The sequence below is a fragment of the Salvelinus sp. IW2-2015 genome, linkage group LG12 (genome assembly GCF_002910315.2).
Source record: "Salvelinus sp. IW2-2015 linkage group LG12, ASM291031v2, whole genome shotgun sequence".
Lineage (NCBI taxonomy): Eukaryota > Metazoa > Chordata > Actinopteri > Salmoniformes > Salmonidae > Salvelinus > Salvelinus sp. IW2-2015.
In genome coordinates this window covers 1,476,943-1,504,205 of record NC_036852.1, presented here as the reverse complement: position 1 = coordinate 1,504,205, position 27,263 = coordinate 1,476,943, and the positions used below count along the sequence as shown (strand labels likewise).

Genomic DNA, 27,263 nt, shown 5'->3' with positions numbered 1-27,263 from the left:
AACACGGAATGAGTCCATGCAAGTTATTATGCGATTTGTTAAGCACATTTTACYTTTTGAACTTATTAAGGCTTGCTATAATGAAGGCGTTGAATACTTGACTAACATTTCAGCTTGACATGTTTTATTGATTGCAAAACGTTTCTACAAGRAAAATTCCACTTTGACATTATGGTGTATCAATTTTAATATTCAGGCTGTAACACAACAAAATGTGGAAAAAGTTAAGGGGTGTGAATACTTTCTGAAGGCACTGTAGAGCTCTGTCACATAGCAGTTTAGCAAAATGGCCACACTGTGAAGTCGAGTCATGAGTTAGTTTAGCCTAAAATTGTCTAATTCCAATTGTCTGTTATGAGTAGCATCATATCCWTGCAAACTCTACAAAAATACACATTAGCCTACCTCAAACTTCTCATCTTTTGCAGTGCAATTCCTTGAAGCCATCYGTCATGCATTGCAAATGTGTTTAGTAGCAATGTCAGTCAACCTTGCTAAAGAAAGTAGATTCCTCACTTCCAGACAGATTGATTGGCTACTATTCATTTCGCAAATAATCCTGATTGGACAGCTCTCTTGTCAGCTGCAGTACCGCATACAGTCACTATCATGTCTCCCCAACTCCTTTCTTGCGTTGAGATCAGATGCAGAGCCCCGCGCAGGACGGACACAGTTTCAGCACCTCTTGTCTTGGTGGGATGTAGACAAGTAGACCGGTAGGTTCAAATGCTTTGTAAACTGAATCCTATTGCTGCTATTTGTGTRTGTCCAGTGGCGACAGCCCGCAACAGCTTACTGAACACTTGGTACAAGCTTTCGTCGTCATTCAGCCTTTTTATTTCGTGCATGCGACTACTTTGTGGTTAGATTAMAATCYTTTTATYGTGACAGTGCAAACCATTCGGTCGCTGCTTCTTTGTMTTTAGAAATYCACSGTCCGTTGTTTGCTGTTGTCCTATTGGCTTTGCCCTCTGATGGACCGTCCGGGACTCCAAAGGAATGTTCTGTATTGAAGAGTGCGTCTCACATTAGCAGTGATGCTGCGATGTTTTGTGGTCCAGGATTGTCGTCAGATTTGATGTAACCTACGGCTTTGATGCAAAGCGATCCAAATAGCTATGAGTTGAAASCCTTTTATTGCTGCGCTTGAAGTGAATTGCGSGAGGCTAGCCTACATGTTTATCTCATTTTGAACTTCATGTCATATTGTTGTTTGTTGATAGAGGCTATCATACTGAGCACATGCCTCGGGAACAAGTCCACTAGRACTTACTGTATGTCATCCAKATACTACAGGGCGTTCAGCATAGGGACATACATTAATATACAACTACTGTTTTAAATACCACACATAGGCTACGCTGACAGTATATTTTACTCAGAATCTCCCTCATCAAGTGAGAACCTATAAGCCCTGGGTGACAAGGAGTCATCATATTCAAAGCATAAACATATGAATTATGAATGGTTTCTTAATATCGACTTTGCATAGGCTACAGTATATTCACTTTTTACGTATTGATTTTCATATTACGTTTTGGGGAAAGCATCTGTTTTTTGACATGATGGTGCACCAGCCGCACCACACGATTGAGATGAAAATGTAATTGCTATACTTGAAAAAGCCTTTAATTATATTATAGGGGAGGAGAGGACGAACAGTGTTGATAGAGGCATCTGTTTGCAGTAAGTAGGTTCAATGCACTTGTTCTACCACAATGACCTTGCACATACAAAGCCAATAACTGCYTGTGGACAACAATTGTTACGTACCCAACAGTAGTAGGCGTTGATTTGTTTACTCTCCAGGACTAGAGTATCACCACTGTTTACCATTTAGGTGTAGTATACACAAGCATGACAAAGTTAATCAAAGCAAGACTGAACCTCCTCCGTTTATAGAACTGTTGATTGTAGCCAATAGGGCATAGTGACCATTTAAGCTGCAGCGTCTTGTCATTCTGTGAACAGTGTGTCTAAACCTCGGGAAATCTATTGACAGAGACTTATTCTAACAGAGCCTTTGTGGGGCGAAACGCCATAGATCTCAAAGGCTTTTTCACTGGGCGACTGATCCTCTTTTGGAATTACACTGCTGTTTGAAGTTGCTACATTAATACTTTTCACACACTTGCTTGTCAGAGAGTAATGCTGTAGCAAGAAGCATAGTAATGCTGTAGCAAGAAGCATAGTAATGCTGTAGCAAGAAGCATAGTAATGCTGTAGCAAGAAGCATAGTAATGCTGTAGCAAGAAGCATAGTAATGCTGTAGCAAGAAGCATAGTAATGCTGTAGCAAGAAGCATAGTCCATCTTGTGTAAGCGCAGCCTCTCTCTGTCTCTCGACCTTACAGTGCCTGGTCGCTAATTCCCCCGGTCCTGCCAAAATTCCCTCATTTAAACCTGCGTTCTGGCATCCTACCAGTAACTGATATTTTACGGGTGAAAAAAAATGTCCCATTTAATTTCAAACATCCTCAGTGCCCCTTTTATCTAATTCGACAAGAAATGCAGCAGTTGAATCTCAATTAAACAATTACATATCAACATAGTTGTCTTGGACAGATGGAAGCTTTAAATGTGGAGAACAATGAAGGTGGTAGAAGAGAGGAGGGGTCTTTATATGTACAAGYGATTGAGATGCTGAATTGGTTTGATCCATCTAAACACTGTCATATTGACAGATCTCAATAATATCATACTTATCACAATTGACTATTCTTCTCTACTGCATTGAAAGATTACGGTTCCTTCYATGGCAATCATGGGCTATAATCAAAGCGAAAGCGTCTTATTTCTCCTGGCTGTACCCTACAGCGTCTATGTTCACGTTTGCATTACCTTAGATATAGATCGATAGTAAGTCAATACAATAAGTAGCCGTGTGCTGTCAGCAGGCCATGCATCGGTCAAGTGTAATAGGAACCCACTAAAAGCCTTGGATGCACATTCCCTTACGTTAACAGCGGTGGTKGACGGGAAACAACAATTTGCCTTAGGAAACACCCTGTGCATTTTTTTTTAGAAGCACTCATTCCCGTCAAATCTATTGCAATATTGAACGTGTACCGATCCAGGTCATATCACAAACCCTCTTATCTATAAATAGCTACTTATCTTTTCCCGTAAGCCATGTCCCATTGACACTGGTGAGGAGAAGCACCAGTGTACCCTATGTATTAACTCTCTATTTGATTGCGTGTTTATGGCCCTTCTCTCCACTGGCTACTTGCTTAAGATTCATTGTATGCGTTGTTCCATTCGTGTAGGGAACATGTAGATCTACATCTAGGATGTATTTGACTTGAGAAATTGATCCTTTGAAATAAACACTTCAGAACCATGCAACAGTGTACTGCCACAGTTCTAATTGAATGGAATATTGAATGCTCTTATACCCACAGGGATCATAAAATAGCCAAGYGCTACATATTCTTAGTTACATTTGTGTGCTGTGGTGGAATGTTATTTATAAGAATCTACACGGTTAATAGTTCATTCAGGAGATAAACACTATGTGACAGTGGTGGATGGCATCGATAAGAGAGCAATATAAATGTGGATTGCAAAATAGCATTTTACGCTGTTCCCAGGTCATGTGCARTTCAGCGTTAGTTGTTTTTCTTATCAGAACAATTTAAAAGGAAAATCTGTGTCGCGGGTAAACTTTTTTAGTTTTTTTTTTCTCAGGGGAATATTTCTGTCTTTCAAGTCCAGCCGGCCTGAGCTTGTCAAATGCCAATCTTCTTTTGTCCAAACAGAGTCAGCTTGAAACATCTGCCATTTTATTAACACCTTGTGGATGTGTGTATATTGGGTCAGTATTTGGGATTGTTTTAGTTGAAGGCCTTTTAAAAGCCTGCTATATGGCAGGTTGGTTTAGTAAGTGGCCTAGCAGTAGCACAAACTCCCTGTAAAGTGTCCTCCGCTGTTTACAATAAATACAGTTTACCCCTTACTTATGAATTAATATGACTTAGAGTGTCATATATTTTACTATTCTATTCCTGTCCCCGTAGGAGAACCCTTTTTGGTTCCAGGTAGAACTCTTTCTGATTCCAGGTAGAACTCTTTTGGGAAAGGGTTCTACATGGAAACCAATAGGGCTCTGCCTGGAACCAAAAAGGGTTCTTCAAAGTGTTCTCCTATGAGTACAGCTGGAGAGCCCTTTTAGGTTCTAGATAGCACCTTTTTTTCTAAGACTGTACCTGTAGTCTGTTGGCTATATATTKTTTTTGTGACCACGTTTTTGTGGGACTATATTCTGCCTAAAGCAGTAGTTCACTTGTTTTACCAAAAGACTCTATGTGTTTCTGCTGGTAATGTCATTTGTGTTTGTTATACCARGCATAAAAGTCTTGTGTAGTGTAGTCTTAATATGAACCACAGTACAGCTATAATACAATTCCTCTCATTTCCATTAGTGACTTTCATTCTCCTAGCGTCTCCGACGTTTTCATGCTGATGTGATTTGACCTGTGCTGTCCTCCTCTATACGGAGTCACTAACAAATGCAACTGTACATTTCATCCGTCTCACTCAATGCTCGGCCGTGATCATCTTTGTCATTGCCGTCCAGAGTTTATTGGATCACTAGATAATCCCTTTAGCTATGACAGTCACACATGGCTCCCGTCCTGCTTGTGCTTTCCAAGGCCCAAATGTGACAGCAGCACACAGTCAGTCAACCACAGWGACAGTGTTACCATTTTAAAGTTCTATTTGATTTGACACATGCATAAAATAGGCTAGCTAGATACATTTGACGACGTTTAGCAGACACTCTTATCCAGAGCGACTTACAGTAAGTAGTGAGTGCATACAATGTCGTACTGGTCCCCCGTGGGAATCAAACCCACAACCCTGGCGTTGCATGCCCCATGCTCTACCAACTGAGCCACAAAGGACCACAACACTGTGTTGTATACCAAAGTGCATGCAACGCCAGTGATTAGGAAGGTACAGAGTCAAATTGATTGTGTTGTACAGTATGTGAATGGTTGTTTGATCAGTGATTTAAGCAAAGCCAAGCTATAGACACAAGCATTGTCCACCATATTTGTTTACAAGAATGGCAAATGGCCCTGTATGGCAAACACAGCYTTGTTATCCTCCGTAAGCATTCTAATGGCAGACGTCCACATTCATTTTCTGTGAAACAATTGAATAGCGTGTGATGTGATGTGAARGTGTCGGAGCGGAGCCAAGCGGCTGTCACGCCAAAACCACAAACACATCCGTGGTTGATGAGGTGAGCTACCGCCATCTGAACAATTGTGAGCAATGTGATGTCTAATGAACGCAGCTACATAAACTCAGTCCATTAGCTTTCCCYATATAATCCAATGGCGGATTATGTGGGAATCTAAACTGTAAACTTGCAGTTGCAGTCTTCCTTTAAGTGCTTTAGACAGTATGTGAGGACCTTTAGGACWAAGGTRCCCCTTTAACATGTCCTTGGAGCTCGTAGAGCTGGTATCACTGTGTTCGACAGCCAATCTGGGACAAGAGATAAAGAGGAGGCAAATGCACCACGATTCCACCACATCYGCAGCATCAYCAGCCGTAGCCCACTTTGTTTTCTGCAGCCCTGCCGCCACCKAGCTGGGACTGAACACCGACTCTGGTCCGTGCTCTGCGGTGTTGGTGTGTGGATCTACAGTACATGAGCAGCCTACAGAGCATAGGCCACCACACCACTGTTGGCTGTGGGAAGGGAAGAGCTCCAAGCTCTGAGAGTTTCTCATGGGTCTCGGGTATAATTTGGTTCTGCTGAAGGGCCTTTGTTGGTTTGCCAACCTGGCCACTGGAGGCGGACGGCTCCCAGCTCCCCTGGTCAAGTGGATGATTGGATTTGCGCTGCGGTAGTCATACAAGAGAGGGGCTTCAGGGGAACGAGCGGTCCCCTCGCTGCCTCCTTGTGTTAAACTTTGGCAAGTGCCCTTCTTCCAACAATAGTAGTTGTTGAATCTGCTCCTATATTTCCATTATGTGGAAGCTGATATGTCCCACCCACACCACATACATTATGTCTCTGGTCCTGTGCCATATAGAAAGGGAGGGTCAGGCTCAGCGCGCCATTAGAACCATTTAAGCTCATAATTGTTTTTTTTATCCTCCTAGAACACAGCATGACTCCGAACTCATGATGTGCCTGGGTTAGAGGTCGAGAGACTGAGAGAAAGGGAGGATGAGGAAGAGGAGGCTTGGTCCATACATGTTACTTTGCATATCTGAAGCAATGTACAGACCACTATAGCCCCCAGATGTCACATTGAAGGATTATGGCTTGTTGGAAGGACATGCTACATTTAGATGTGACAAGGTAACCTTGTTCACATTGTCAATTCTAGTCTGTTTCCACGCTGTGAGTCTGTGAACAAAACAATATTACAGCTCAGTGGACTACAATGTTCCATTTGAATACTAATTTGTTCACTCCAATAGGCTATGTACTACACAGGAGGTTGGTGGCACCTTTATTGGGGAGGACGGGCAAGTGGCAATGGCTAGAGCGGAATAGGTGGAAAGGTATCAACAACATCAAACACATGGTTTCTATGTGTTTGATGCCATTSCATTCGCTCCGTTCCAGCCATTATTATGAGCCGCCTCCCCTCAGCGGCCTCCACTGATGTACTATTCTGATTGTTTATACGGTATATAGGATGGAGTAGACCTAACAGTATTTTTATTGCAAACAGTAATTAGATACAGACCACGCATGTTTCAGTTTCCCTCTGAGATCTGCATGTCAATTTGACATTTGCCTTCCGCTAGATTATGCCATATCTATGATTTTGGGGAGGCAGGTTTAATATGGAACTGTCTGATCCCTGGCTTATCCCGATGGTCACATGACCTACTAGTACTAGGGATTTAAACACTCTATGAATCAGAGGTGCTCTTTAAGGCTTTGACTGACTTTGAAATGAACCAAAAATTGAAGATCACCTTTTTTTTTAAACACATACAATTGACTCATCTCATTTGCTCCACTAGACTCGTCTTCTGTGAGAAAGAAAATGAGAGGTATTCTTTTTTATTATGGATCCCCATTAGTTCCTTCCAAGGCAGCAGCTACTCTTGCTGGGGTTTATTATGGATCCCCATTAGTTCCTGCCAAGGCAGCAGCTACTCTTCGTGGGGTTTATTAGGGATCCCCATTAGTTCCTGTCAAGGCAGCAGCTACTCTTGCTGGGTTTATTATGATCCCCATTAGTTCCTGCCAAGGCAGCAGCTACTCTTGCTGGGTTTATTATCCCATCATTAGTTCCTGCAAGGCAGCAGCTACTCTTGCTGGGGTTTATTATGGATCCCCATTAGTTCCTGAAGGCAGCAGCTACTCTTGCTGGGTGTTTATTATGGATCCCTTAGTTCCTCAAGAGCAGCACTATCTCGCTGGGCGTTTTTAGGGATCCACCATTAGTTCCTGCCAAGGCAGCAGCTTACTCTTGCATGGTTTATTAGGGATCCATATGTTCCTGCCAAGCGCAGCTAGCACTATGTGTGATTATACTTCGTAGCCAAATTCAGGTGGTGCGAATTTATTTGGAAATGCCTCATCATATGAGATGATCTTGTGACACGCAGGACAGGATCATCTATCTGCCTGGCTGCGTTCTCTTCACCGATACTTCCATGGTGATAGGAGGAAGGAATGGCACGCAGAGTAGTAGTCGTATTTACGGCTCAATGTGGAGGTCTAGCTCGTAGCGCTATGTGCGTGCGTCTCTATTGATATAGACTGGATGCATAGTGCTTGCTCTGCCATAGGACACGCTATGCCTTTTTTCTGTCTTAGTGGTAATTTATTCTAAGGGCATGTCACGTTGGGTTCTCCTCAGTATTCAGATTTTCTGAGACAAGCCCATTTATGGCCAGAGACTACGCTCTTTGCACTTGATATGTTGTGTCGATATGCTATATATATTATGGAGATCACCCACACACGTAACTAGGCCTTAGTCTCTAGTCAGGAGGCAGCAGATCTTCAATCTCTTGGCCTGTGGTGTGGTGAGTTATACCGGGATCCCACCCATTTCACGCAGTTCTCGTGTCTCAAGTGGTGCATAGTTTACTCTTCATTGTTTATTGTCTTCTGCATAGGGTTTCTTGCCTCATAACACACTTAGTGTCGGTTGGCAATGTACACACGTCTAGACACATACCAAATAGATTCTTATATATCTAAGGACTCAAGTTATCCCGTTGCACATTAGCATATACGAGTCTATTGTACTTTTATTCTACACTATACCACTACACTTAGATGTCTGCTTATGACTGGTTAGACAAAGCATAACATAACATGATGCAGCCCACTAAAACATGCATGAAAATATGAAGAGTGGTACTCAGTGATGTGTAGTATTGGATTTGCCAAAAAATAACGCTTTGTATTCAAGACATTACGTTAATTTCTTTGCCAATTTTCATTTGTCAATGTTTTTCAAGGTATTGTGTTGCCTAGTATTTTGTCTCTGAACAAGATATTGGTGATGCTGATGTGGTTTTAGTGAGTAGTTTGTTTTATATGTCTGTGAGATAGACCTTCATGACTTTGCATGGATCTGTCAATTATTCTAGTGTATTTAGTAATATACAGGTATTTCATTGCTTAGATAAGATATAGATATATAGTGTGATACACATGCATTAAACTCCGTAATTGTTTTAATGTCAACCATTCGGCCCATATATATTAGGGTAGTTATCTGGACGCCAGGGATATATCGCCACTCCCTGCTCTGGAAACCCTGGTTAAGGCAGGGCGCTTATTTTGGTAGTGACTTGGTTTATTGATTAACCGTGACGCTGTAATTAATCGAGCTTCACACCATGCCTCCACACAGGGATACATCTACTTCTGCTTTGGTTTCTTGTGTGTATAATTTCTCATATTCACCATTAAGAGATAGTTCTTTTGAGCTTGAGGCATTTGTGTAGAATAACTCACTGACATATATCCACTGTGGTTTGATCTGTGTTTGACAATATAATCACATGTGTAAGACTTGAGTTGAGTTATTACATCGTTAGTATTAATAAATCATGTATATGTAGAGATAGAGGTGTAAATTGTGAGAGTGATGTCTAAATTAACAAATCATAAATATGGATATTAAACTATTATGTTCAATGCAACTTCAGGTGAGGTGGTAAAGTACATGCAGAAACAGCATAAAGTTTGTATGGTTGTCCACGCCCTAGAGATCTATATAGATCGAAATGTGGATCCTCTTGATGTTCCATCATTTTTGTGTTATTTTGGTTGTCATTACGGGTTGGAATACCTTGTTGTTTGATAGATTTTTGGAGATGTGTGGTGTTTTCATTGTCGTTAGATGTGTCTTGGGTAGTTACTCTAACCTCATAAATCTCTTGCACATTTTGAATGTTCTTATTGGTAACCAGCGCCGGGTAGGGGAGTAATCACTCAAAAAATGCTGGATGAGTAAAGGGGGATCGTGATGTTTTCATTGCAAGTGCATGTGTTCCTAGAATTAGAGAGGAAATCCTATGATCTCTTGTTTTGAGGTACGACGAAGAGAAGCTATAGTAGAGATATAGATATGCGCATTGTCTTCCTGAGTGCGCGATGTCTTGGCTGCTTTGGGTTTGCTCAGTCCGTCCTAACGTATGCTCCTATGTCATCAGCGCCGGTGTCTAGAGGTTGGTGTGTAATTATCAATTTTGTGTTAGTCTTTGTCTTATATATATGAGTCTTGGTACTCGAGTTCGATTTCTATTCTCATATAATACACTGCAAACGGATTATGCTATAGCCATGGTACTTCGAGACATACATATGATAGATAGAGATTAGATGAGATAGATATAGTTGTTACTTCGGTTGCTTTCGCAAAGATAAACTCCCTCCTTTCTCTGTGTATCTAACACACGACCAAGAGACAGCCGTGATGTATGGAGAACTGCTTCTATGTTGTCATTGGGAAGTGTATAGATGACTGGCTTAGGTGCGGTGCGCCCACATAGCGCGCTGATCCTTTTAGTGAGGATGGATAGATATGTGAGATAGTAGGGAGTATATACTACTTCGATCCAGTTACACTCTAGGGTAGGTAGGGGGAGACGTGGGAAGGCAGCCACACGCGCGGCCCATCGTTGGCATTCGGTGGTGAAAGATACTTAGCGAGAACATGCGCTTCACGAGGACCGCGACACGATGATGAGAGGCGTAGTCGCTAACCCCCGCAGCGAGTCACTACGCCCTCAACAAACAAAATGGAGGGGGGGAGGGGGGGACACAGCAGGAGATTGGACTGAGCTGGGCCCAGGTATGGAGACCGTGAGCCAATCATCAGTGGCATCTAACAGCCACCCCAAAACCCACCCCACCTGCTCTCCCACCACTCCTTGTTGTGCAAGAGCCGTCCGTACTGGTCAACGACTCTGGGATAGTAGTAGTTCTTGCGGTGGTAACGTGCGTATGCCGGAGTCGCTCCTGACAATGCCGCTGGCAGTCAGGTGAGAGATAGTAGATGATAGTACAGTTTTCTGCTCGGTGCGCGCATCGTGCTGGGCTTAGGTGGAACGCCCATTTGCGCGTCCCGCATACGGCCCAGATGATCCGGGTCTTGTCGCGCACAGTCCGCTCGCTCTCCGAGGCTAACCCACTCTGACGAGATGGACCTCCTCCGGGCCCAGCCGTAATTACTTCTCTGCAGCCGGCTTCATGCGCCACACTGTGTGTTCCTCTGGTGCACTACTTCGTTTGAGAGAAGTTGTCGCAGCCCAGTCCCAGGAAGATGCCTTGGCCGTGCCAAGCGGCTGGGCGTCGCATTGGCCTTGTCACCAGGGCGTGTTGTGGGAGAGTTAGTACCCCACACCCAGGCAGCCCGCTACAGAGCAGTTCCGTCGCAGACACGCGATGTCGCTTCTGAAGGGACGGCTTCACCGTATGAGCTGTCTTGATGGTGCCGTCTCACCACGGTGATGGTGGCAACAGATGTGGCACCAGTGAGCTAATCCGTGGTGGCACGAGCATGCTAGCAAAGGAACAGACCCAGTGCCTCCGCCATGTATTCACTGCCTCGCAAGGACATTCGGCCTCTCTCGATGTCTTCCAGCCTGGTGAGTCCTGTGGCAGCTCACGTACCAGACTGCCCATACGTCTCCTCACTCCAGTGATGATCCATGGCACGAAGCTCCAGTGATGATCCATGGCAAGAAGCCTCCAGTGATGATCCATGGCACGAAGCCCTCCAGTGATGATCCATGCACGAAGCCTCCAGTGATGATCCATGACAAGAAGCCTCCAGTGATGATCCATGGCACGAGCTCCAGTGATGATCCATGGAAAGCCTCCGAGTGATGATCCATGGCACGACGCCTCAGGGAGGAGTCATACTCCGGAGCCTCCAGCGTTCTCCAGTCCGGAGCCTCCAGCGACGTTCTCCAGTCCGGAGCCTCCAGCGACGGTCTCCAGTCCGGAGCCTCCAGCGACGGTTCTCAGTCCGGAGCCTCCAGCGACGTCTCCAGTCCGGAGCCTCCAGCGACGGTCTCCAGTCCGGAGCCTACAGCGACGGTCTCCAGTCCGGAGCTCCAGCGACGGTCCCAGTCTGGAGCCCCCAGCGACGGTCTCCAGTCCGGAGCTTCCAGCGACGGTCTCCAGTCCGGAGCTCCCAGCGACGGTGCCCAGTCCGGGGCCCGCAACGAGGGTGCCCAGTCCGGGGCCCGCAACGAGGGTGCCCAGTCCGGGGACCGCTATCAGGGTCCCGCACCAGAGGTGCCACGAAAGTGGGGTGAGCCACCGCGGATAGATGCCCACCCAGACCCTCCCCTATAGGTTCAGGTTTTGACAGTTGGAAAGAAAGTAAAAGTGCAGTATGTGCCATGTAAAAAGGCTAACGTTTAAGTTCCTTGCTCAGAACATGAGAACATTTGAAAGCTGGTGGTTCCTTTTAACATGAGTCTTCAATATTCCCAGTTAAGAAGTTTTAGGTTGTAGTTATTATAGGAATTATAGGACTATTTCTCTCTATACCATTTGTATTTCATATACCTTTGACAATGGGTGTTCTTCTAGGCACTATAGTATTGCCAGCCTAATCTTGGGAGTTGATAGGCTTAAGTCATAAACAGTGCTGTGAAGCAAGCATTGCGAAGAGCTGATGGCAAACGCAGGAAAGTGCTGTTTGAATGAATGCTTACGAGCCTGCTGCTGCCTACCATCGCTCAGTCAGACTGCTCTATCAAATATCAAATCATGACTTAATTATAATATAATAAACACACAGAAATACGAGCATTTGTCATCAATATGGTCAAATCCGGAAACTATTATTTCGAAAACAAACTTAAATTTTTTCTGTGAAATACGGAACCGTTCCGTATTTTATCGAACGGGTGGCATCCATAAGTCTAAACATTGCTGTTACGTTGCACAACCCTCAATGTTATGTCATAATCATGTAAAATTCTGGCAAATTAATTAAGGTCTTTGTTAGGAGAAATGGTCTTCACACAGTGTCGACGAGCCAGGCAGCCCAATTGCTGCATATACCCTGACTCTGCTTGCACAGAACCCAAGAGAAGTGAACACATTTCCCTGGTTAATATTGCCTGCTAACATAAATTTATTTTAACTAAATATGCAGGTTTAAAAATATATACTTGTGTATTGATTTTAAGAAAGGCATTGATGTTCATGGTTAAGTACATTGGTGCAATGGCAGTGCTTTTTTCACGAATGCGCTTGTTAAATCATCACGAGTTTGGCGATGTAGGCCTGTGATTCAATGATAAATTAACAGGCACCGCATTGATTATTTGCAACGCAGGACAAGCTAGTTAAACTAGTAATATCATCAACCATGTGTAGTTAACTAGTGATTATGTTAAGATTGATTGTTTTTTATAAGATAAGTTTAATYCTAGCTAGCAACTTACCTTGGCTCCTTGCTGCACTCGCGTAACAGGTGGTCAGCCTGCATTTCATTAATGTTAGCTCCCTGTATACATTTAAGGGCCAGCCGTGCTGCCCTGTTCTAAGCCAATTGTACATTTCCTATGTCCCTCTTTGTGGCACCTGACCACACYACTTAACAGAAGTTCAGGTGCGACAAAACTAGGACCTGTAGGACCTGCCTTGTTGATAGTGTTGTTAAGAAGGCAGAGAAGGGCTTTATTGTGGACAGACTTCTTCCCATCTTAGCTACTGTTGTGTAATGGGAAGGGATATCACCTCCCCCTCTTTTTTCTCTGTTTACCGTAGTTAGCTAGGTGAGATGATATGACTGGAAGAAAGCCAGTGAACAAAGGAATGCACTGCTTTTCCTGGAGCATATTCAGGGAGGGAGTCAGACTCCCCAGCTACAATTTTGACCCAAAAATGGCTTCTTTTGGTACCACTCTGTCCTGTAGATATATTTACAGCATGGTACTGGCTTGCCTCATTTTGTCTGTTTTCCAAGTAGTTCATTTTACCAAGGATATAAATTCCCCAAGGTGAAGCTAAAATGTGTACATTTAGCTCTATATCCAAGCATTTTGGATTTGAGATCATACCCAGGGCTGGATTACCGAACGGGCATGCAGGGCACGTGCCCTGTGGCCCCTGATTTCCAGGGGGCCCCTAACCAAGTAATGTTTTTGTTTTGGGGGGTTGTGTGCCTCCTGGAGGTAACATTGTATATGTTAGGAAAATGTGTAGAATTGCAGGACATTTGCTGGAGGCCGGTGCCCCGGGGCCTCAAATGCAGTAGCCCGGCCCTGATCCAATATCTCTCCATTACCAATAAACAGGGGAAGTTAGCATTTTTTTTTGGGGGGGGGTGTATAATCTTTGTTCTTTTGTAACTTTCTCACTCATCATTATTCATGATTATCCACATTCATGGTAGCATCCACATTAATGTAGAAGTGTTGAGAAACATCTTCTATTCTTATTTACAATAAGAACGACTACAACATGACATTATGCACCATTCAGTTCCTATTGGGCAAAGCATAATCTGAAACACAAACCCTCCAGAAAACTGCAAATGCATCCAACAAGTTTGTAGAATCACAAARTTAATGTAGTCATTGCGGGCTAGGAATATGGGACCAAATACTAACATTTTGCATACTTGAATACACTTACATTTACGTGAATTTGTCAAAATGCTTATGATTTTTTTGTTGTCATCAAGTGAAAATTCTCTTACATAAAAGGTGACATTCTGTACTGTGACCTCATATGAAATATTTGATCTCAAATCCAAAATGCTGGTGTATAGAGCCAAATTGCGTGTATTTACTGTCCCCTGGGAATTGTGGGAAAGAAAATCTGTGACTTAAGGATGAAGGAATGCTCTATTATCCCTCCTGAGAGGAATTTGAAATCAATTGTGTGCACTGCTTACATTATTGTCCTTTAATTTGTAGTTGTTTTGTTTTTGTTTAATCATGTGATATACAGTACATATAGAGGTCACCGTTTTCACAGTTTATTCTTGACGAGACCCCCAGTACTGTAGGCATTTGAACATGGATTTGAACATGGGTGTTGAATATATTGCATTTTGTAGTTTAACAAGGTTTTAAAGAACATCATCTGTTGCGYTCAAAAATAGTAAATGCGACCTGACTTGTACTGTAACTGTAATCCAGATATTTGGATTTAGCCATTTCTTAGCAAAACATCTGTCTCCTTCAGTCCTTATTTTCCTTTCGCAGGCTACACAAAATGTCATTGCTTCATGATACGGGCACTGTGATGTGTTGCACACAATATCATCTCTCATTTGTTGCGCCCATGCATATTTCATGATGCAGTTGATTACAGTTTCTGGAMGATGTTTGTATTTAATAAGCACAGAGCATTAGATGGGATGAACTCACACAAGGGAAGATACTGGATTATGTCTTGAGTATACGTATTATACATCATGATTACCACGAGTCGGTAATACTCCAGCTATTTTTTCAGATGTTTATCAGATGCTATCAATTACCTTATGAAAGCAGGAATTCAATTAAATCTGTTCAATGCAACAAGGATTGCTTCCGTGACACACATTATGCTCCCTTGGCCCCTTCCGGGCACCGAAGACGTGGATGTTGATTAAGGCAGCCCTCCGCACCTCTCTGATTCCGAGGGGTTGGGTTAAATGTGGAAGACACATTTCAGTTGAATGCATTCAGTTGTTTAACTGACTAGGTATCCCCCTTTCCCTTTCCTTTCTCACTTTGTCCTGTGCACATTTCACCTTGCTGTCATCTGACCCAGGACCAGTTTATACATCAGSAGTGGTGTAAAGTKCTTAAGCAAAAATAKTTGAAAGTCCTACTTAAGTCGTTTTTTTTGGTATCTGTACTTTACTYTTTACATTTTTGACAACTATTACTTTTACTCRACTACATTCCTAAAGAAATAATGTATGTTTTTCCGTGACACCCAAAGTACAAAATTATGAATGCTTAACAGGACAGGAAATGGTCCAATTCACACACTTATCAAGAGAACATCCCTGGTCATCCCTACTGSCTCTGAMCTGGCGGATTCACTAAACACACATGCTTCATTTYTAAATTATGTTGGAGTGTTGGAGTGTGCCCTTGACTGTCCATAAATAAAATAAAAATGCAAGAAAGTTGCGCCATTTGGATTGCCAAATAGAAGTAATTTGAAATGATTTATACATTTACTTSTACTTTTGATACTTAAGTTTATTTTTGCAATTACATCTACTTAAACTCAAGTATGACAATTGGGTACTTTTTCCACCACTGTACATCAGTACATAAAGCCATTGAGTCTTTCCCGAAACTGAAATATGTGATGAGCCTCCTTTTGATTKAATCTTTGATAGCAAACTCCTTGATCTTCATACAATACGGATTTAATCTCATTGTGCTTAGGAGCATCTGCCAGCGACCCAGAAAATTGGGAAGGGATGGAGTGATTATGATGAGTGATCTGATAACTCCACATGATGGAGAATAAACCAAGCTTAGACTTCAGATGCACATCAATCTCTTTATATTGGCTTATAGGAAAATATACTTCTGTTCACTGTGCTTATCACATCGCCTTAGCAAAGAATAAGTGCCATTTGGYATATTTGGAATATTCTTTCCTGACATATTCCCAAGCATCTGCCGATGTGTGTCCAAATAATCAATCTCTTATTAATGTTGTTGATAGTTATCATTAGTCTTGATCTACTAAGTTAACATTTGACCCTTATGACCCTTCCAGCTAAATTAAGATGAGCTCATGATTAAGGCTGTGGRGGTCACAAAATYTAGTCAGCTGGTGATTGTCAYGCAAATAACTGTCGGTCTCACMGTAATTGACTGTTAATTACCATAAACACATTTAGCATCTCCWGGCTTCCACACAMAGCCTACAAGCCACTGATGTGGCTATGCCAAATGGCTGTGAGCTACACTAGTTCATTTAGCAGACAAGATTTGCTTAGAATTCCGTGGCATTATTTWATAMTATTTTATAGTATGAAGAATACACGTGATCGGGTCTTTCTCYCAGMCTACAAGTGAAGGCAGACACATTGAGGATGCAAKTACGCGRGTRCTTATCCAATTCCYAYGTGCATATTGAAGATCTTAGAAGAACTGTCCACATTTACTTTTCGTCAGCCAACAAGATGAGTAMGCCTAACGAACAGCAAAATCACTAGCCTATGTCAATCTACTATCCCCCATAGTAAAATAGTCAACCTGTTATATTCTGTGCAATAAATAAATATTCCAAACATAGTCTGGGACAGTTGTGGGGTGCAATAGATCCCAAATTAATAGAACCACTAGCATAAAACATTTTTTTTACTCAATGTGTCTGACGCAATAGATCAGAACGTTTAGCTTAAAATGTTGATAAACTATTAGGCTATTTCTTGACATAATAAGCGCAGCAATGCGCACATATGGCAGTAGGCTATAAGCGCAAATTTTCCATTAGTGGGAAAACACCKTTATCAAAAGCAGTGGTGTAAAGTACTTAAGTAAAAATACTTTAAAGTACTACTGTCACYCTGTTTAATGATTGGAGACAGGCGCAGGAATACGTAAGAGTTTTTTTTATTTCTCCACCAAAAATAAAGTACGTCATGAAAATGTRGGGGACGAAGCCCAAAACAAATAAGTATATATATATATATATATAACACAGTGATGTAACCCAAACAAAAGAGCGAGGAGTAAACCTCTGAATAATACAAGGGACGAGACCCGTAATAGTACACAATAACACGTAGCACGAAAYCCGATACAACAGAGCACAGGTACTCACAAGACCAACAGACATGGGGACAATAATTGACAAGGACAATGGGGAACAGAGMGCARATATAATACTAATCACATAATACATACTAATCAGGGGGAATGGGAACCAGGTTTGTGTAATGAGACAAGACAGTCCYGGGTTGGTGGTAATGTATCCAATTCAGTGATGTCTAGAAGGCCGGTGACGTAGACCTCCGGAGCTGGTGAACGGAATGAGCAGCAGTACCGGGGGGATCTGTGACAGTACCCCCCTGACCCGCTGTACCAGCAGCTGGATGACACCGGCCTCGGGGAGGACCACAAGGACGTGGTGTGCGTCGGTCAGGGCGCCAACGGTGAAAATCCCTGGTCAGCGAATCGTCCAGGATGTTCACCGCAGGAACCCAGGACCGCTCCTCTGGGCCGTACCCCTCCCATTCCATGAGGTACTGGAGACGCCCCGCCCGACACCTCGAATCCAGGACTTCACGGACCGAGTACGCTGGACCTCCCTCGATGTCCAGAGGAGGAGACGGGGAGTCACTGGGTCCAGCCTCAGCGAGGGGACCAGGCAACACTGGCACATGAAAAGACACATGAAAAGTCGGGTTAATGCGGTAATCAGCAGGGAGTTGCAAACAGTACCTTACCTCATTAACCCTCCTCAGGACTTTAAACGACCCTAGCCAAGGTGGGCCACCAGTACTTCTCTGTCAGGCAGGCGATGGTACAGTTTATCCCAGGATGACCCGACACAGGCGCCGTGGGTGCCTAGGTAAGGAGGCGGTCCCGCACACCCGTGCGATTCTCCGGGCACTGTGCATGKGCAGGTGCATCACACCACTGGTGCGATGACACGGGACAGAGGGATGATGGGGGTCTCCTCTCCTCTGCGTCATAGAGGCAAGACAGTGCGTCTGCCTTCACGTTCTTCGAGCCTGGCCTATATGAAAGCGGGAATTGGAACCTGGCGAAGAATATAGCCCACCTGGCCTGTCTCGGGTTTAGCCTCTTCGCTGCCCTGATGTACTCCAGGTTGTGGTGGTCCGTCCACACCAGGAAAGGGTGTTTGGACCTCTCCAGCCAGTGTCTCTACACCTTCAGAGCCTTCTTGACCACCAAGATTTCCCGGTGACCAGAGCCGACTCATTCCATCCGGTGGAGGATAGGGGCAGCGGGAAAGAATACATGTCATCTATGCTCTTAAATAGTGGATGGAGGACACTTTTCCTGTGGTTCATTTTCATGCCTATAGAAATGTTGCGCAACATGAGCTCATGGGCTCTCATGAAGTGTTTGATTAGATTTTCGATTACATTTGCATTGATGTCAGAGTGATTAGAGGAACAATAGAGTACTGAGTACCAGCTAGCAAGTTTACCAATGACCATCGGCAGCATCAGGGCTTGGAGAAGCCTAATTGCCGTGACTAAACAGTGTGGCGGTAATACGGTCAACGCAACAGCTCTACTCATGGTTGGTCATTCATTGTTTCTGTCAATTCTTATTTATCTATTGTCGTACTGCTCTTAGCCTCCTGCTTAAATTGCCAGTTCTGAGAGTAGCAGTATATCCGTATCCCAAACATGTAACTTTTGACAGTGTTCCATCCACCATCATGCAACATATCTCAACTTTAATTCACCATCTGTTCCTCTTGGACATTTTACCACAAGCCATTTACCACTGCGCTACTCTTCACCATTGTTCAACGATAATGAATGATCCATTATTGACGCCGTACTCTGCCAACAGAGTAGTGGATGTCAGCCCAAATGGAAAGAGTGTTATGAATATCCGCTATTCATTTATTGGGCATTTCAGTTTGGGGGCATTAAAGACTGGCAGCGGTTGGAGAGAGATCAAAAGAACAGAGGCTACATGCCATCATTTTGTCTCYTAAAAAAGACACCGTCAAYGATGCATGCATCACTCTTCTCAGCGAAACATCAACTGAGAGCCATTAAGCACACCACCAGTGCTTTTACAGCCCATGTCTGCTCTGCAGTGTTGATCACAGCTCTGAATCAAAGATGTGGCGGGCACACTGTGATTCTTATAACCACAGAACCAATGGGTTCTTCTGTTTAAAAGCCAAACTTACAGCCATTAGGCCAAGCAGAATCTGTTTTATGACAGCTATCTGTTTTATTATCCGACATTTCGTTTTTTGCTTTGTGCTCAATGCTTAGATGTTTGATTGTATCTTTCTCTATGAACTTTCTCCTAGAATTGTTCTCTCTTTTGGGGCATCTTCTTTTAATTATACACTATCATTACTGTTGATGAGGTTTAGTGAGACAAAGTAACTCATTGCCTGGCTAGCAAAATAGAAAGGAATRGAGGGTAACACCTTACTTGACACCCAGCGTCATAACACGTTATGACACGGTCATAACCATGTCATAATATGTCATGACAGCAGACATAACGTGTCATAACCTGTCATAATATGGTCATAACACTGTCATGACACATATATTTAGACTTGTTGTGACATATATTGMGTCATTAAATGGTTGGTTATGACACTTACARAAGAGTGTCAAAACCCACAAAACCTACCACACAAGGAAAAACATTCCATTAAACCATAATTTACCTGTCAACGGTATGTTTATGTTATATAACATTTCAGGATTTCAGGAGCAGGACACGTCTCCCTCTTTTTGACTGATGACTGACATAATGGCATGGACATGATAGGTTTATCTGGCTTATATGATTATGATGGTCATAATGCTTCTTGACATAGTCATAAAGTYTATTTTCTTAGTCCAAGTAAAGTGACACAAGATGGTCATGATGCTTTATGACAGTGTCATAAAGTGTATTTTCTACCAGTTATTTAAAATATGATGGGGAAAAAACATGACTGTAAAGAATGAAWTACAACAACAACAAGGGATTTAAGAAACAAACTTTAAAWCAAAAGGAAACTTCTCGGCAGGGAAAAAACACATTTGAATAKAATTGGGTTTTGACACTCTTATGTGGGTGTCATAACCAGCTATWAAATAACGCAATATATGTCACAACAGATGTAAATATATGTGTCATGACAGCGTTATGACCATTTTATGACAGGTTATGACAAGTTATGTCAGCTGTTATGACGTATTATGACATGATTATGACTGTGTCATAACGTGTTATGACGCTGTGTGTCAAGTATTGTGTTACCGAATTGAGAAATACWACAGTCTAAGGGCATCGTCCTTTGTGGTTTCTAATTAATATTGGAGGTGGAAATGTAATGGATCTCCAAGAGCCATAAGTAATTTGTAGGTGCATTGTAGGAAAATAATGAGAAATATTTTCACTGCAAGAATGAATCGCTTTGAGTCACAGTTGGAGGTTTGTACAGAGCAGCCTCGGTACAGTAAAGTGAAACCAAATTTGAGAAATACATTTTTCTCCACTGGTAGCTAGGCTACAGTATATTCATCACCATTGAGCAAGCACTCAATGTTCCAGGAGATTGGCATAGTAGTCTGTGAGACACAGAGACCAGATGGTTTGCAGGCCAGGTTCCTCCACCATCTCCCCGCTACAATATCGAGTGCTGTGATTTATTGGGGGTGAAAACCGGAGCAGTCTTCAAATAAAAGCAATAACTCTGTGCTTCCGGWWGGRYCCGGGCCTAGCTGGCAAGCAACCGACAACCGACTGTCTTTTTCCCTCACAAACCCAAACGTGTCTGGGCCACCGTTGTATTCTCACGCCTTGCCGTGCTCAAAGTTTATCATTACGGCCCCTGTAGATGGCTTATTACCGTTTCCTCCAGCGTTCGCATGTCTGAAAGGCCTCCCAGGAACAGATTAGCGATCCAATAACGGTGGAGCATCCACCTCAGCAGCAGCAGGTGCTCCCCTGAGTGAATGCTGATGAGGCTGCTACCATGCAGAGCGGGTAGGCCCCGGAGCGAGACGGAGGATGAGACGTAGGAAAGGAAGGGTGACAGCAGGTGGCCAGCCCTGCCGGTTCTGTTTACCTGTGTCTCAGCTGGTGCATGCTATAGAACAGGGATGGTCAACTGGACCCCACTTTTGTAGGCCCGCAGACCAATATATTTTTTTAATAATAATACTTTTTTTAGGAACTCAGTCGGGGTCTCAACTTACTGTTGAGAGTTAGAATAATAGAATATCCAATGTGCAATTTCAAAAATTGGTTGTGCATCAGCAGTCACTCAATTAGCCCATGTCAGCTAAAACAAATGAGATTGGTAAATGAGTCTAGCTGCCAGCTATCTAAACTTGTAGTAAGCATGGTCCAATTACCACCCGGGGTGGGGCCCATTGATCATCAGTTATCATATTAAAAACTGCAAACATGATGAGTTCCGTTTTTTTGTGGACCCCACTCCGACCAAAGTTGCCCATCCCTGCTATAGATGACAGGGAAAACATGTTCCCTTACGTGAAGAGGAATAGCACATCTCCCACACCGATGACATATTGCATGTATGACAACTCTGGCCACAGTTATCAAGTTACAGTTATCAGTTATCAAGTAAACTCTAATGTAGCGTTGCCAGCCTCGTAAAAGGCCAGCATAAGCAAAGTCTACTGTATCTTCTGTAAGACAATAATGTGCAGTCTACAATATGAAGCATGAACAAACAGAAACCATTAGAGCTTTTTTCTCTTCATAAATATATGTATTTTCTGATAGTAAAAGAAAGTTTGATTAATTTATGAATATACACGTTCAGTATATTTATCACACAGTAAATAAGTAATAGATACACTTTGTACACACGGCAATAAWATGTGCTCCTTCAAAACCTGGCAAAATTGACTTGGAGGCATATGGATAAGACAGTTGGCCGATGTAGTCAAATCACTTTCTACAGCAGAGGAAGTTCATCATCTCCTCACAGTCCCTAARTCCCCAGTACTCTTCTTCTTTGGCCAGGGTCCCACAGTGGTAACTGCCTGGGCACTGGGGCAGCTTTCCCCCGGTCCCTAACCCGGCCTGGTACTCCAGAGCATCCCCGTTCACCCACAGCCATTCTCTGGCCAGGAAGATCAGACCCGTCCACACATGGTCCGTCTGTGTGCCCTCCATCTTGCTCTGGGCCTGGAGCTGCTCTGTCTCAGAGAGTAGGCTGGGGAGMTCTGCGTGGTGATCCCTGCAGTGCTTCAGAGCCTCCAACCACGTCTTATTCTCCTGAACCAGGATCAGRTCACGCTCCCCTCCATAGCAGAGAAAAGTGTGTTTATTATTGCATGATGTGTCAATCCATACATTATCAAGCACATGGGCGCAGGTCTCAGATTTACCTTTGCTTGGTTCTTTTTTTCCCCAAAGCCTGAACTCTGAGTCCTCCCCTCCTGACCACTTCCACCCAATTGGGTCATTGTTATCTCTGTACAGACCAATCCACATCACCTTGGTTGTTTCTTTAATGTTAAAGACCAGCTCTGCCTCTTCCTGGTTGCTGATGAATGCCAGGTCAGTGTAGTGCTCTCGGCAGTACTGTTGAGCATCGTGCCAGGTCAATATTTTATCCACATGGTAGTACTTTTTGCTGGTCAGCCCAGAGGCCACTGCACACAGAGCAGTGACGAGGAGCCCAGTGAAGCTGCTCTTCCTCTGCATGATGATCAGTCAATGTGGTGTGGAGCTGAACTGACCCTGCTGCTGCTCTTCTACCTGCTCCATCTACCTGGCCACACCCACCTGTAAAACCCAGCCCACCAATCATAGGGCTTCCTTTTCTCACCTGAACATCCCATTGCTCATTGTGGCCCCCACCCTCTCTCTGTCCGAGGCGGGTCATTGCTCTTACCTCTAACCCTGAACATTAGATACATCTCCACTTTCCCTCTCAGGCAAATAATAGCCATGCAAAACTCCTCACTCCCTCAGAGCAAAATAGAAGGCTGGAGAGGGCTGCATTCCAACATGAATTGGCTGACCCACATGTTTTCACCAAGGTCCTGTGTCTTGTACTGTACAGGGTACTTCACCCTGCCTTCAGACCTGCTGTTGCATTATTGTATTAATTTTACAGTGATATTATTGTCCCCCACAATGAAAGCGTGAAGGGGACTGTGGATCTGTCTCCTTCTGTTAGTACATTAGTACATTCATGCGATAGTCACACGTAAAATCTCAGACAGCACTGGCCCGATTTTGACGAAAKCWGGGTGAATGATGCGTCTTGCCATAGAGATCCCACATTTACAAAATTACACTGTTTGGCAAGTTGGTATCGCMWTAACAAGAGATTGAAAATTATAACTTTGAAATGTCATGCCCCTCAACCTGTTTGACCTAAAGTTATAATTCGGTACAAAGGTCTCTCTCATCACAAGGAACACATTTGCRTCAGGGACCAATAAGGTCCGCCATGATGGATTTTCTGCCATTTTGAAGTTTGTGAAAAACACTTAAAATGCTACTTCTCTGGCACCGAATGACCGATCTGCACGAAACTATGGACAAAGCTCTCTCAGCTGAATACTTTCCAGACTAGTACCTAAAACAACATGGCTGCTATTGGCCAATAAACATTCACGTGGGTMTGTGTAACAAAATGTGTACACATGTTGCAAACACTGTCAAGCCTCAACATCGACCACATGGTGGCGCTATAACAGGCACATGTTTATATCTCTTGAGCTGTCTGACTCACAGTGATGAAATTTGGCACACATGCTCAGGGATATGAGTCTAGCTAACCCACACAATGTCTAAGACATCACTAGCCTGATTTTGACAAAACTTGGGTGAATGATGCGTCTTGCCATAAAGATCTGTAATTTACAAAATTACACTGATTGGTCTAAGGGGGGGTACTGCATCATTCACATGTTTACCATTGCCTTTTTATATAGTTGGCTTATGTTGGTACTAGGAGCCCGAGGYTGTGTCATTATAGGACAGTGTGGGCGATGGGATGAGAAGGAGAAAACAGATGATAWGTATTCTTGTTGAATGTACAGGAGCCTGGCGTTGATGTTATTGTTTCAGAACTCCCCAGTTGTGAGAGGTTGGTTTTATTCCAGGGACTTGTAAATGTGGTTGATTCTGGGAAAACGCAGGACATTTCAGAAACTCACATAAATGATGGGTGGGGTGAGCAACCCCACACAATGTGAAGCGTTTTGAGAGTCAAACATTTTGAGAGAGATTGCTTGATCGAGGCTGCTACCATGCAGAGCGGGTAGCCCGGAGCGAGACGGAGGATGAGACGTAGGAAAGGAAGGGTGACAGCAGGTGGCCAGCCCTGCCGTTCTGTTACCTGTGTCTCAGCTGGTGCATGCTAAGAACAGGATGGTCAACTGGACCCACTTTTGTAGGCCCGCAGACCAATATTTTTAATAATAATACTTTTTTGAACCCAGTCGGGTCTCAACTTACTTGTGAGAGTTAGAATAATAGAATATCCAATGTGCAATTTCAAAATTGGTTGTGCATCAGCAGTCATCAATTAGCCCATGTCAGCTAAAACAAATGAGATTGGTAAATGAGTCTAGCTGCCAGCTATCTAAACTTGTAGTAAGCATGGTCCAATTACCACCCGGGGTGGGCCCATTGATCATCAGTTATCATATTAAAAACTGCAAACATGAATGAGTTCCGTTTTTTGTGGACCCCACTCCGACCAAAGTTGCCCCATCCCTGCTATAGATGACAGGGAAAACATGTTCCCTTACGTGAAGAGGAATAGCACATCTCCACACCGATGACATATTGCATGTATGACAACTCTGGCCACAGTTATCAACGTTACAGTTATCGTTACAAGTAAACTCTAATGTAGCGTTGCCAGCCTCGTAAAAGGCCAGCATAAGCAAAGTCTACTGTATCTTCTGTAAGACATAATGTGCAGTCTACAATATGAAGCATGAACAAACAGAAACCATTAGAGCTTTTTTCTCTTCATAAATATATGTAATTTTCTGATAGTAAAAAAGAAAGTTTGATTAATTTATGAATATACACGTTCAGTATATTTATCACACAGTAAATAAGTAATAGATACACTTTGTACACACGGCAATAATAAGTGCTCCTTCAAAACCTGGCAAAATTGACTTGGAGGCATATGGATAAGACAGTTGGCCGATTAGTCAAATCACTTTCTACAGCAGAGGAAGTTCATCATCTCCCTCACAGTCCCTAACTCCCATACTCTTCTTCTTTGGCCAGGGTCCCACAGTGGTAACTGCCTGGGCACTGGGGCAGCTTTCCCCCGGTCCCTAACCGGCCTGGTACTCCAGAGCATCCCGTTCACCACAGCGTAGCCGGCATGGAAGCGCAGGCCCGTCCACACGTGGTCCGTCTGGGCCCCTTCATCTTGCTCTGGGCCTGGAGCTGCTCTGTCTCAGAGAGTAGGCTGGGGAGTCTGCGTGGTGATCCCTGCAGTGCTTCAGAGCTCCACACCACGTCTTATTCTCCTGAACCAGGATCAGTTCACGCTCCCTCCATAGCAGAGAAAAGTGTGTTATTAATTGCATGATGTGTCAATCCATACATTATCAAGCACTGGGCGCAGTCTCAAATTTACCTTTGCTTGGTTCTTTTTTTCCCCAAAGCCTGAACTCTGAGTCCTCCCCTCCTGACCACTTCCACCCAATGGGTCATTGTTATCTCTGTACAGACCAATCCACATCACCTTGGTCGTTTCTTTAATGTTAAAGACCAGCTCTGCCTCTTCCTGGTTGCTGATGAATGCAGGTCAGTGTAGTGCTCTCGGCAGTACTGTTGAGCATCGTGCCAGGTCAATATTTTATCCACATGATAGTACTTTTTGCTGGTCAGCCCAGAGGCCACTGCACACAGAGCAGTGACGAGGAGCCCAGTGAAGCTGCTCTTCCTGCATGATGATCAGTCAGTGTGGTGTGGAGCTGAACTGACCCTGCTGCTGCTCTTCTAACCTGCTCCATCTACCTGGCCACACCCACCTGTAAAACCCAGCCCACCAATCATAGGGCTTCCTTTTCTCACCTGAACATCCACTTGCTCATTGTGGCCCCCACCCTCTCTCTGTCCGAGGCGGGTCATTGCTCTTACCTCAACCCGGAACATTAGATACATCTCCACTTTCCCTCTCAGGCAAATAATAGCCATGCAAAACTCCTCACTCCCTCAGAGCAAAATAGAAGGCTGGAGAGGGCTGCATTCCAACATGAATTGGCTGACCCACATGTTTTCACCAAGGTCCTGTGTCTTGTACTGTACAGGGTACTTCACCCTGCCTTCAGACCTGCTGTTGAATTATGTATTATAATTTACAGTGATATTATTGTCCCCCACATGAAAGCGTGAAGGGACTGTGGATCTGTCTCCTTCTGTTAGTACATTAGTACATTCATGCGATAGTCACACGTAAAATCTCAGACAGCACTGGCCCGATTTTGACGAAAACAGGGTGAATGATGCTCTTGCCATAGAGATCCCACATTTACAAAATTACACTGTTTGGCAAGTTGGTATCGCGTATAACAAGAGTGAAAATTATAACTTTGAAATGTCATGCCCCTCAACCTGTTTGACCTAAATTATAATTCGGTACAAAGGTCTCTCTCATCACAAGGAACACATTTGCTTCAGGACCAATAAGGTCCGCCATGATGGATTTTCTGCCATTTTGAAGTTTGTGAAAAAACACTTAAAATGCAACTTCTCTGGCACCGATGACGATCTGCACGAAACTATGGACAAAGCTCTCTCAGCTGAATACTTTCCAGACTAGTACCTAAAACAACATGGCTGCTATTGCCAATAAACATTCACGTGGGTTTGTGTAACAAAATGTGTACACTGTTGACAACACTGTCAAGCCTCAACATCGACCACATGGTGGCGCTATAACAGGCACATGTTTATATCTCTTGAGCTGTCTACTCACAGTGATGAAATTTGGCCACACATGCTCAGGAATAATGAGTCTAGCTAACCCACACATGTCTAGACATCACTACCTGATTTTGACACAAAACTTGGGTGAATGATGCGTCTTTGCCATAAAGATCTGTAATTTACAAAATTACAGCTGCATGGTCTAGA

General features: G+C 43.6%; 2 protein-coding genes across 5 annotated transcripts in view; one reads left to right on the top strand and one right to left on the bottom strand.

Annotated features, from left to right (window-relative positions):
• The first annotated feature begins 627 nt into the window (after window positions 1–627).
• The window catches only part of LOC111970860 (beta-1,3-galactosyltransferase 1-like), a 136,781-nt gene continuing 110,145 nt past the window's right edge, over window positions 628–27,263 (top strand). For all 4 annotated transcript variants that reach the window (XR_011480663.1, XR_011480662.1, XM_023997584.1 and 1 more), the window contains exon 1: window positions 628–716. The gene's annotated coding sequence lies outside the window, so the exon portion shown is untranslated. The remainder of the gene's footprint in view (window positions 717–27,263) is intronic.
• Window positions 22,007–26,221, bottom strand: LOC112081171 (macrophage mannose receptor 1-like). Its single transcript, XM_024147345.1, has 4 exons — window positions 26,202–26,221; window positions 25,870–26,070; window positions 25,369–25,573; window positions 22,007–22,838 (listed from the first exon to the last, which is right to left on the bottom strand). The coding sequence occupies exons 1-4, from the start codon at window positions 26,219–26,221 to the stop codon at window positions 22,083–22,085; spliced, it is 1,182 nt and encodes a 393-aa protein (XP_024003113.1). The 3' UTR covers window positions 22,007–22,082.